The 12419-nt window shown below is 46.6% G+C and overlaps 1 protein-coding gene across 1 annotated transcript; it reads right to left on the reverse strand.

Annotated features, from left to right (window-relative positions):
• Positions 1–1511: 1511 nt before the first annotated feature.
• On the reverse strand, positions 1512–12126 carry LOC130474666 (hyaluronan synthase 1-like). Its single transcript, XM_056846366.1, has 4 exons — positions 11491–12126; positions 5702–5927; positions 3535–3667; positions 1512–2274 (listed from the first exon to the last, which is right to left on the reverse strand). The coding sequence occupies exons 1-4, from the start codon at positions 12124–12126 to the stop codon at positions 1512–1514; spliced, it is 1758 nt and encodes a 585-aa protein (XP_056702344.1).
• Positions 12127–12419: the final 293 nt, after the last annotated feature.

The following is a 12419-nucleotide window of genomic DNA, read 5'->3' on the forward strand; positions in this document are numbered from 1 at the left end:
AAGGGAACTTCCTATGTGGACATTGCTCTGTTCATACGTATTTTGTTAAAAGAACAACTTTTTGTAATTCAACCAGGAATAGAATTTTCCATATAAATTCTGTTGCCAATTGTAATTCCGGTGGTATAATATATGTAATACAATGATCATACAATTTGATGTACATACAGAGAGGGAAAAAAGTATTTGATCCCCTGCTAAATTTGCCTGTTTGCCCTCTGACAAAGAAATGACCAGTCAGAGGGCATTTCTTCGTCAGAGGGCAAACGGGCAAATTTAGCAGGGGATCAAAATTTTTTTCCCCTCACTGTAGGTATGTCTGCAAGATCAGTCAAGATACGAATGTGTGAACACAGGAGTGGCATTAGAACAAAAAAGCTGGCAGCACTATTAGTTCAACATTTTACCACCGTCAGTCTTACAAATAAGGACTTATGCTTCTGGGTTGCTGAACAATTCTCAGCTTTGTCTTCTCAGCAACTGATACTTTTAAAGAGAAGAAATGTTTTGGGTATATACTTTGAGTACTCTTGCACCAAAGGGTCTAAAGGAGGAAACAGATTGGCTTTATCTGCAATGATTTTTGTTTTTCTGTATTATATCAAGTAACTTATGGGTGCGTTGCTGTATAACAATTTTTTCAGCTAAAGGGCAAAGGAGCTTTCCCTTCCCCTTTCACACATTTTCTCTCTCTTTTTCTCATTTTTTCCCCTTCCCTCACCCTGCTGAGTCATGGGGATTGCATCATCCTTTTTATATTACTTAAGGAAGGTTCTGATCATCAGCTAGCTCTTAGGTTGATATTGGTATGCACACTCTGAATGTACACATCAGCCTGTCCCAGGTATGCAGATTATATAGAAGTTCTATGATTTGGCCTTGTTATGATAAGATGCATTTGCTTTTGTTATTCCAATAGTTCTACGTGGTATTTTTATTTAATTTTTTACAGAAAGAAATATTTAGACAGCATTGCTCAGATGTGTGCTTTCAAAATTCAAATCATATTTTAGTAACAACCTGATATCATCGGCACAAGGTCCATTTGGAATGGGAATAGCCAAAACATCCTTCTTTTTGAAGAATGATTTTTAAATAGTCAAACTGCCTTTAGCTTATATTTTTATTCTCCATTTTTTCCGGACCACTTTGAATAAATACCTTGGCTGATATAAAAATGTTCTATTTGTATTTGATCTTTGTGTGCAAAATATGTTTTACTAGACCACCAAAGAAGGCCGGGGGGAGGGAGGGGGGCCCGAAACGCGTTTGGCACGTAGTTTTAGATGATCAGCCCTGTGTTTGTCACATAAGAGTTTGTTTTTAATATATACATGAGTGCATTGTAATACATATATTTCTTTGTTGAATTGAATTTTATTTCACCCAACCTTAAGGAAGGAAGGTTGCTTATTTTTCGTGTCCACCTTGGAAAAGCAGGAGTCTTAACACCTTGGGAAAAGTCTCTTTAGCAGCGATTTAAATAAACCATTTGGCACTTGCCCCACCCTTTATACACAATTGCTCTGAAGTGACTCCAGCTTGAAACCCATTTCTCCCATTGGTCTGTACTTTCCAGGGATTCCCAGCTCTCCGCCCTCCCAAACTCTCCTGGCTTGATCTAAGTGGTAGATTCTATGTCGACGCCTGCAGGCACGCCGCACTTGCACCAAATAGAAGCCGAGCAGAACCCCCCAGTGGGCTAAGCAGGCAGATAACCCATAGATCAGTACTTCCAGATCCTGCCAGCCTCCCATGGCCTCTTTATAGAGGGTGAAACTCAATCCCCCCAGCACAGCCCCCCACCAAGCAAGCAGAGGCAAGACAGGCAAATAGTTAATGCGGATATGGAGCCGGCCAGAGGTGCCCCAACCCTCTGCCCAAGGCAGGGTGACCAGGGCAAAGAGCTTGGTGGGTAGCAGAACAGCCATGTAGAGGGCAGAGTAGAGAGAAGCCAGGGGCATGATGGGACTGCGACGGAGGACGGTGGCATACAAGGCCTTAGCCAGGCCGCCCATCTGGATGCTGATGAGCAGCCACAGCGTACCCCAGAGGCTGCCGGTATAAAGGAGCCGCAGAGTTGTACTGGCCACCAAGAAAGGGAACAGTCCTGAAACGATGGCCTCGTAGGCCAGCCAGGGGGAGTGCTGGGGCCACCACAGGACCATGTAGAGCCACTCGCGGAAGTACGAGCGAGACCAGCGCATCTGCTGGGAGACCCAACGCAGGAGGACAGAAGGTGTCTCGGAGCGGCAGATGGAATGTGGGGCATACCTGGAGGAGGGAAGGGTACACACAGTTAGTCTGGAGGAGAAAGTCTAAAAGCCCAGTTAGATTATGGTGGCATGTGGCTGCTTCTTTTCATAGGTCTGCCCGTTCAAGGTGAGAGGTCGGGCAAAGTCCCATGGCCACAAGTCAACCTGGGGCCCAATGAGCCAGATGGGTCAGGCGATGCTTGGGTTGGGTCTCACTGGTATGAGGAGAATGGGTCTGGGACTATAGAGGCTCTGAAAAGCCCCGATTCTCCCCGTTTCCATGCGATCCTGGGGCTAGGATCTTCCTTGACCGGCTAAATCTTGCCTGGGTGTTCATGGTGTCTTTTGGCAGCCCTTCCTAACAACAAGAGGGGGTGTGGCTCAGTGGAACAGCCTCTGCTTTGCATGCAGAAGGTCCCAGGTCCAATCTCTGCCTTTTCTACTTAAAAAGGACCAGGTAGTAAGTGACACGAAAGATCTCTACCCGGGACCCTGGAGAGCTGCTGTCAGTCAGGGTAGACATTTAATACTGACCTTAAGGCAGCTTCATGTGTATTCAAGGTATTACATTACATTCTGGAATTTTCTTTGTCAACCAAGGTAGCTACTTCAGGGTTGCCGACCTCCAGGTACTAGCTGGAGATCTCCTGCTATTACAACCGATCTCCAGCCGATAGAGATCAGTTCTCCTGGAGAAAATGGCCGCTTAGGCAATTGGACTCTATAGCATTGAAGTCTCTCCCCTCCCCAAACTCCGCCCTCCTCAGGCTCCACCCCAAAAACCTCCCGCCGGTGGTGAAGAGGGACCTGGCAACCCTAAACTACCTCCAGCCTTTACCATCTAATAGGACTGCCAGCTTCCAGGTGGGGCCTGGGGGTCTCCTGGAATGACAACTGATCTTCAGAAAACAGAGAACCAGTCCCCTGGAGTCCCCTTCTTCTCCCCCAAACTCTGCCTTCCCAAGGCACCCCCCCCCCAAATCTCTAGGAATTTCCTAAACCAGAATTGCCAAATCTCTAGGAATTTCCTAAGTCAGAATTGGCAGCCGTACCACCAAAGAAGGACAAAAATCATTCCTGCAGGCAGCATCTTGCCTGGTGGATACCTCTAGACAGCTGCCACATTGGTCTTCATGGCCCAAGGGATTACCTTTTTCCTTCAAGTACCAAATAGAGACACAAACTAACTGAGCATGTGTGGTCTGTTACACTTAGCACTATGGTTAACATTTGGAGGAAAACACAGAATCCAGAGGACTCTTCTCTCGAGCAACCTTACTTGGTGGCATAGCCGAGACTCAGGATACGGTTGGTGAGATGCCGATCGTCCCCAAAGGTGCACTTTTTACCCATGAAGGTCTGATGGTACCAGGGCTCCAGGACCATCTGCAATAGGTTGTTACGGTACATGCCTAGAAAGATGATGCACCCCAAAAGATAAGGTTATGCCAGCATGAATGCACCCCATACAGATCACTTTACGTTGAAGTCTGAAAATGGTAGGGTTCCCAGGTCCCTCTTTGCCACCGGCAGGAGGTTTTGGGGGCGGAACCTGAGGAGGGCGGGGTTTGAGGAGGGGAGGGACTTCAATGCCATAGAGCCCAATTGCCAAAGTGGCCATTTTCTCAAGGTGATCTGATTTCTATTGGCTGGAGATCAATTGTAATAGCAGTAGATCTCCAGCTAGTACCTGGAGGTTAACAACCCTAGAAAGCGGATCTCCCATGTTGCACCATTACGTTAAGGCAGGCATGTTTACTAGCAAGTTAAGTCTCATTTAGGGAGGGAAAGTGGAATAGTATAGCCCAATCTTGTCAGACCTTGGAAGCTAAACAGGGTCGATATTTGGATGGAAGACCACCAAGGAAGGTTCTTCAGAGGAAGGCAACACCAAAACACCTCTGCTTCTCACTTGCCTTGAAAGCTCCTTGCTGGGGTGGCTTAAAGTCCACTGCAACTTGATGGCACTTTACACCAAGTCTCATTTGAGCCCAGTGGGACTGTCTTCCACATTATGACTTTAATGCCATAAAATTGCCCAATTTTGTCTTAAAAGCTACCTCAGAGATCAAATTAGCACACCCTATTACACATTCATAGGGTTGCCATTGCCAACATCCAAGTGGGGCCTAGAGATCTCCTGCTATTACAACGGATCTCCAGACAGTACAGATCAATTTGTCTGGAGAAAATGGCTACTTTGGAGGGTAGACTCTGTGGCATTCAACTCTGCTGAGGTCCTTTTCTGCCCCAAACCCTGCCCTCCCCAGGCTCCACCCCCAAAATCTCCAGGTATTTTCCAACCTAAGGCTGGCAACCCTACACATTCATAGGGTTACCAACCTCCAGGTAGTGGCTGGAGATCTCCTGCTATTACAATTGGTCACCAGCCGATAGAGATCAGTTCCCCTGGAGAAAATGGCCACTTTGGCAATTGGACTCTATGGCATTGAAGTCCCTCCTCTCCCCAAACCCTGCCCTCCCCAGGCTCTGCCCCCAAAAAACCTCCCACCAGTGGCAAAGAGGGGCCTGGGCAACCCTACACATTCAGTCACTCACTAGAACAGCTCTTGGTGTTCTGATATCATCAGACATTCCTAAAACTACCCACTGATAGGATTTTTGTTGGGCTTTTTACAGAAAAGTTCTAAAATACTGACTAAATAACAAGCCCAACAAATAGGGTTGCCAGCTCCCAGTTGGGAAATACTCAGAGATTTTGGGGGTGGAGCCTGAGGTGGGTGGGGTTTGGGGAGGGGGAGGGGCATCAATGGGGGTATAATGCCATAGAGCCCACCTTCCAAAGCGGCCATTTTTTTCCAGGGGAACTGATCTTTGCCGCCTGGAGATCTCCAGCCACCACCTGGAGGCTAAGAAAACCGTATAGGAGCGAAAAACATTTACAAACAAGGTGCAATTTTTATATAAGCTACTGAGATTCCTATAAACATACAATGTACAAATACAAGTAACCACACTATAGCCAACACATAGTATGTACAAAATATACAATAAAGGAGCAATCCTATTGAAGATTGTGGCTTCTTATTCATCTGAAAATTGAACTTGAACTTGTACATACTTGGTACTCTGCTGAGACCTTTGAAAGATTTTCTGCTCCTTTATTGTATATTTTGTACATACTATGTGTTGGTTATAGTGTGGTTACTTGTATTTGCACATAGTATGTTTATAGGAATCTCAGTAGCTTATATAAAAATTGCACCTTGTTTGTAAATGTTTTTCGCTCCTATACTGTTTTCCTAACCTTTGGTATTAGTATAGAGGTGCCTGTTTCTCCCCCACCACCTGGAGGCTGGCAACCCTACTAACCAAGGCTGCTGACTGAAGCTCCCAATTCTGAGTCCACAGCCTCTGAACCAACCCTGCTCTTCCCCCACCCCCCAAACCCAAAAGGTTCGCACGCAGCCGATAGCCAGACTCACCCAGGGGGCCGCTGATGCAGGTGACGCAGTCAAAGTACGACTGGCAGGCGCGTTCGATGTTGAAGGCCATCCAGTAGCGCAGGCTGCTCATGAAGCTGATGAACGAGTCTGTTACGTTGAGGATCCGCACGTCCCCCCCGACGGCCCCGTAGCGCTCATCTGACTCCAGCACCTTCACTAGTTCCACGGTAGCCATTGAGTCCAGTTTGGTGTCTGAGTCACAGACCTGGGTGGAAGTGGACACGGTGAACCCTTGACCATAGGCCTTTGCTTGTGGACACTTTTCAAGTGTCCTCCAAAAACTCCTTCTTGTCCACCCCACGTCCCGTTGCACTGTTCTCCAAATCTCTCCACTCCTGTGGGGACAGCTCTGACTCTTGAGGGAAGTATACCCCTACTTAGGGTTGCCAGGTCTTCCTTGACAAAACTTCCTTGACAAAAGATGGCAGAAAACATCTGGATAGTCTAGGATTGCCAGGTCCCTCTTCGCAACCGGCGGGAGATTTGGGGGGCAGAGCCTGAAGAGGGCAGGGTTTGGGGAGGGGAGGGACTTCAATGCCGTAGAGTTCAATTGCCAAAGCGGCCAGGTGATCTGATCTCTGTCGGCTGGAGATCAGTTGAATTAACAGGAGATCTTCTGCTACTACCTGGCAGTTGGCAACCCTACCCCTACTGAATATCCCTCTCATCTTCCTAGACCCCAATTTCTTGAGCAGCCCGATGTTTAGGGTTGCTAGCTCCAGGTTGGAAAATACCTGGAGATTTTGGAGGTGGAGCCTGAAAAGAGTGGGGTTTGGGGAGGGGAGGGACTTCAATGGGTTATAATGCCATAGAGTCCACTTTCCAAAGCGGCCGTTTTCTCCAGATGAACTGATCTCTGTCTCCTGGAGATTGGATGTAATAATGGGAGATGATACAATTGTCATTACTGGTGATCGAAGTGCAGATTAATAATCCATAAAGCCACAAAATGGAGGCTGGCAACCCTTCTGGTGTTTCAAGGTAGTTTTTAATAGGGCTGCTTCCTTGTGGATAGCCGTGGTGTTTTGATGCTTTTAACAGTAGCTGATTATTTACAAAAATCCTAAGAATATCAAAAGAGCCCTGTTGGGTCAGACCAGTGGTCCATCTAGTCCAGCATCCTGTCTCACACAGTGGCCAACTGGTTACTCTGGAGGCCTAACAACAGGGCACAGAGGCTGAGGCCTTCTCCAGGTGTTGACTCTTGGCGCTGGTATTCAGATATTTACTTCCTCTGATTGTGAAGTAGGGTTGCCAACTGCCAGGTAGTATAGAAGAATCTAATAAATAGTTACATATGCTGAGCAAACAATAGTTGAGAAAACATACAGCACTGGCTCATAAGAACAACTAGCAAGTTATAATTACAATCACTTTTACTCAAGATTCAGTATAGAAATACTACAAAAATACTACAAAAAAAAAGGGGGAATAAATGTGAAGCCACACAGCCGGTTACATCACCGGAATAATTCAGCAAGTACAAATACCCAGTTCAACCAACTGAAAAGAAAAGTCCAATTCCTCTTGTTCTTGTAATCCACAACTTCTGATGAGATTCAAGGAGAATTCACGTGTAAATCAGTTCATCAAAGTAACATCTTGTGGTAAAGCCATACCACAAACCCACTGATGTGGGAGCGGGTTTACATTTTTCCTCCAATCATCCGTTACACTTAAAACGGAATCTTCCATTTAGTCAGCTCCTCAGGATAAAAAGGAACGCCACCTTTGCTCCTGATTTCAAAGCGGCAGCCATGGACTTATGCCATAATTTTCGTCTTAGGGGTTATCAACAGTCTGTCTTGGATACAGCATTAGTCAAAGTCCAACAAAGGGACAGACAATCTGTTTTAAATCCGCAGGCTTCTACAGCCGAGAAACGGGTGGGGGTTTGTGCTTCCTTGGAGTTTAACCATTTGACGCATGAAATACAGCGCATTGTTCGCCGACATTGGCATGTTTTATTTAATGTTCCTGGCTGCTCTGAAATGCCTACTTTTGGACTTAAAAAAACTAAGTCCCTTCGCAATTTCTTAATTAAAACTGATCGGTTATCTAGTATCCAGAAAGTTAACATCCGGGGACACCATAAATGCGGAGCATGCGCATGTTGCCGTTTTTGTCTTCCCATCAAAGAGGTGAGCGCTTCTAGCTCTAATTTTAAATATACCTTGCAGAGCTTTACAAACTGCTCTTCAAAAAATCTTATTTACGCTGTTATTTGTCCGTGTTTAAAAATGTACGTTGGCTCAACAATACGCCCCCTTAGGATACGGATCAGTGAGCATAGAACGAGAATACGCTCGAAGGTCTTGGAGGCACCCCTCACTAACCACTATCTAGAGAAGGGGCATACGGAGGATGACATTCTGTTTTTTGCCATTTGGCAGTTTAAACCTAAACATTACTGTCGGGACGATGTGATTAAAATTTTACACCAGCAGGAATCTAGGTACATCTATCTCTTTAAAACACTATCCCCAGCCGGATTGAATAATGAATTTGAACTATCTAGCTTTCTTTGAGAGGTTCACTAACTAGATTCAGCTGTAGGGGCTATATTTGAGATTTAAGTGTATTGGCTACTAGGAGCATTTACCAGCCCTCAATCGAGGTGAGACACGCGTTTGGTCTGCTGGTCTGCAGGGTAAGCATATGAGCAATAAATTGCGGTATTAATACTATGTTATGAAATTATCTGATTGTATGAGCGCTATGACTTCGAGACGTTTATTTATTTATGTTTTCAGAGGTCTTTGACCCTATATAATTATAACAACTGATGAAGCTTCTGAGCGAAACGAACACGTATCCGGAAGTGTCGTTTTGTCACTGATTTTCAACTTGTCACTGAATTTTTATGATTTGGCATTTTTGACTTTTGAAACCATCGGAGTTGGATTTTGAGCTTCTTTTTGCCACCATTTTTCGTTACATTGAATATCAGCGTAGAAGATGTTACTTTGATGAACTGATTTACACGTGAATTCTCCTTGAATCTCATCAGAAGTTGTGGATTACAAGAACAAGAGGAATTGGACTTTTCTTTTCAGTTGGTTGAACTGGGTATTTGTACTTGCTGAATTATTCCGGTGATGTAACCGGCTGTGTGGCTTCACATTTATTCCCCCTTTTTTTTGTAGTATTTTTGTAGTATTTCTATACTGAATCTTGAGTAAAAGTGATTGTAATTATAACTTGCTAGTTGTTCTTATGAGCCAGTGCTGTATGTTTTCTCAACTGCCAGGTAGTAGCAGGAGATCTCCTGCTAATTCAACTGATCTCCAGCCGATAGAGATCAGATCACCTGGAGAAAAATGGCCGCTTTGGCAATTGGACTCTATGGCATTGAAGTCTGTCCCCTCCCCAAACCCCGCCCTCCTCAGGCTCCGCCCCCAAAACCTCCCACCGGATGCGAAGAGGGACCTGGCAACCCTATTGTGAAGGCTCCCTTTAGTCACCACGGCTAGTCGCCACTGATGGGCCTATCCTCCAAGATGAACCTGTTCTCCACAATATTAATTGAAGGGGGCAGAAAGCAGGCATCAAGATAAGGAACACTTATCTAGGAATGTCAACAGGCATCCTTCTTCTCCAAAAGAAGTGGCATACACTTGCTGCTCCCCAAAGACTATTCCTTGCCAACTGACTGCAAAATTTAGGCTTCTTTCTCTTGCCAGATTCAAACTGCAAAATAGCTTCCTTCAGTTGGGTTGCCAAGTCTGGATTGTGACTTGAGTTGCCAACCTCCAGGTGGTGGCTGGAGATCTCCTGCTATTACAATGGATGTACAGGCAGTACAAATTAGTTCCCCTGGAGAAAACACTTTGGCCATTGGACTCTATGGCACTGGAGTCCCCCCTCCCCCCTCCCTCCTCAGGCTCTGCCCCAAAAGCCTCTCGCTGGTGGTGAAGAGGGACCTGGCAATCCTACATGGAATCCACCTTCCAAAGCTGCCAGTATCTCCAGGAGAACTGGTCACTGTCATCTGGAGATAACTAATCTGGGAAATTCTGGGTGATTCTGGGAAATCTACACACACACCCACCTGGAGGCTGGCAACTCAGTCATCAGGCAAGTGACTTCTGTAGGGCAGCCAGGTCCCTCTTTGCCACTGGAGGGAGGTTTTGGAGGCAGAGCTTGAGGAGGGAGGGGTGTGTGGAGCGGAGGATCTTCAACGCCATAGAGTCCAATGGCCGAAGCGGTCATTTTCTCCAGGTGAACTGATCTCTATCAGCTGGAGATGAGTTGTATCAGCAGGAGATCTCTAGCTAGTACCTGGAGGTTGGCAACCCTAGGATGCAGCAAACTCTAGTGGCTAGGTGTGCCCCATAACCATCAAAAGCCCTTAAAAAAAAGAACTTTCAGCCATTAAGCCATTCAAAAGCCCAGAGCAGGGGTCTGCAAACTTTTAGAGGTAAAGAGCTAAATGACATCAAGATTCAGACCAAGAGAGCAACACATAGCCGGTATGAGAAGACCCCTTTCCATAACTGAAATCATATAATTGTCATTACTGGTGATCGAAATGTGCAGATTGATAACCCACAAAGTTTCTGCTGCCCCCCAAACTGGTTGTTGCACATCCTTTATCAGGAAGTAGCACACACCTTGACTCACAACAATTCATAAATTAACACAGGAGCACCCTGTGCAATTGTTTTAGCGCAGTGGCATAAGTCCGTGCATGTTTCACACTTGGAATTGTGGCAATGGTTCATCTCTATCCTTTCCTTTTCTGAAAAGCATCTTTAAGAGGCCTTTTCTGTCTGCTATGTACTATCAAGTCACAAAAACTTATGGCGACCCCGGCAAGGGGCTTTTGAGGCAAGGGAGGAGCAGAAGTGGTTTGTCATTGCCTTCCTCTGAAGATCCTTCCTTGGTGGTCTCCCTCCCAAGCAGGATTGCCAACCTCCAGGTGGTAGCTTTTGAGATTTGACAAGACCAGACTATATCACGCTGCCTTCCTCCAAGAAGTTCTTTAGACCCATTAAAATCTTTGCCTGCCCTTCCCTTTACATACAGGTTTTTCTGGAATCCATCTTATCCTTCCATTACATAGAATCATTGAGTTGGAAGGGGCCATCTAGGCCAACCCCCTGCTTAATGCAGGATCAGCCCAGATCAGCCCTGACAAGTGTTTGTCCAGCCTCTGCTTAAAGACTGCCAGTGAGGGGGAGCTCACCACCTCCCTAGGTAGCTGATTCCACTGTTGAACAACTCTTGCTGCAATCCCCCCCCCCCCACAATATCCAGCAGGTACCTTTCCACCTGCAATTTAAACCCATTATTGCAAGTCCTATCCTCTGCTGCCAACAGGAACAGCTCCCTGCCCTCCTCCAAGTGACAGCCCTTCAAATACTTCAAGGGAGCAATCATGTCCCTCCTCAACCTCCTCTTCTCCAGGCTGAACATTCCCAACTCCCTCAGCCTTTCCTCATAGGGCTTGGTCTCCAGGCCCCTGATCATCCTCGTCTTTTTCCTCTGCACCCACCCAATTATGTCCGCATCCGTTTTGAAATGAGGCCTCCAGAACTGCACACAATACTCCAGGTGCGGCCTGACCAATGCAGTGTACAGCGGAACTATGACATCTTGCGATTTGGATGTGATGCCTCTTTTGATGCACCCCAAGATCGCATTAGCTTTTTTTGCCGCTGCGACACACTGGCTGATCGAGATTCCGTTTTCGTTTTTAAAGGGCCAATTTGGTTCAATACTGAGCCCCATAAACATGTACTAAAATGAGAATGGAAAATGTATACCTGGATATAGTCCACTGAGTCCCCTAGAGCTCGGAAAGCGGTGTACATCACCTCCCGCTTCCCGCCCCACTTCTGCATGATGCAGACACATCGCTTGTTCCTGATCAACGTCTCCACTTCCCGCTGTTGGGCCTCCTTCAGTTCTTCCGTCCCTGGGTGGCTGTGGTAGTTGCCCTCCCAGACGTAGGTACCGACGTCTTCCCAACGAAAGATCTCCCGGAACATCTCAATCATGTACCGATCTTCAGGGCCGTTGCCGTCCACAACCATCACCACGGAGAGAAGGTGCTTTGGATAGGCCACATCTCGGGCTGATTCGAGGCACTGGCGCAGGTAGGAAGGGTCCTCCTGATAGGCAGAAATGGTGAGGGCCACCGTTTTGGAGGGGCTGCAGGGCAGGGGGCCCACTCGATGCTTACGCAGTTCCATGCATGCAAAACATCCCTGGGCAAGGAAGTGGAGAGTCAAGAAAACTCCGTAGAGGCCCAGAGAAACCAGGTTCTGCGGGTCCCGTACCAGTTGGAAGCCCAAAGTGTAAGAGGCCAAGATGGCGATGAGGAGGAGGGAAGAGAGGAAGTAGGTGAGGAAATAGCGGGGGAAGGAGGTCTGAGGCTTGCTTGGCGCCGGACGTGGCATGACTATATAGACTGTCAAACTGAAAGAGAGGAAAAGAAAACACAAGGATACAGCTATTAAATATTCTTCTCCATGTCTCCTTAGGGTTGCCAGCTCCACATTGGGAAATACCTGGAGATTTTGGGGGTGGAGCCTGAGGAGGAAGGGGTTTGGGACTTCAATGTAGGGTTTCCAGCCTCCAGGTGGTGGCTGGAGATCACCTACAACTGATCTCCAAGTGACAAAGATCCAAGTAATGCATCTCAGATATTATTTAATGTTTATTTGCTTAATTGCTTCCCCCGCCTTTCTCC

Source organism: Euleptes europaea, chromosome 3 (assembly GCF_029931775.1).
Source record: "Euleptes europaea isolate rEulEur1 chromosome 3, rEulEur1.hap1, whole genome shotgun sequence".
Taxonomy (NCBI): domain Eukaryota; kingdom Metazoa; phylum Chordata; class Lepidosauria; order Squamata; family Sphaerodactylidae; genus Euleptes; species Euleptes europaea.

What these genes read in the sequence shown, in the direction of transcription:
- LOC130474666 (XM_056846366.1), bottom strand. Translation starts at nt 12,126, where the DNA reads ATGCCACGTCCGGCGCCAAGCAAGCCTCAGACCTCCTTCCCCCGCTAT. An exon ending in ACTCAGTGGACTATATCCAG is followed by an intron (nt 5,928 to 11,490) that starts GTATACATTTTC and finishes ACTTCCACCCAG; the next exon opens with GTCTGTGACTCAGACACCAA. An exon ending in CTGCATCAGCGGCCCCCTGG is followed by an intron (nt 3,668 to 5,701) that starts GTGAGTCTGGCT and finishes TCATCTTTCTAG; the next exon opens with GCATGTACCGTAACAACCTA.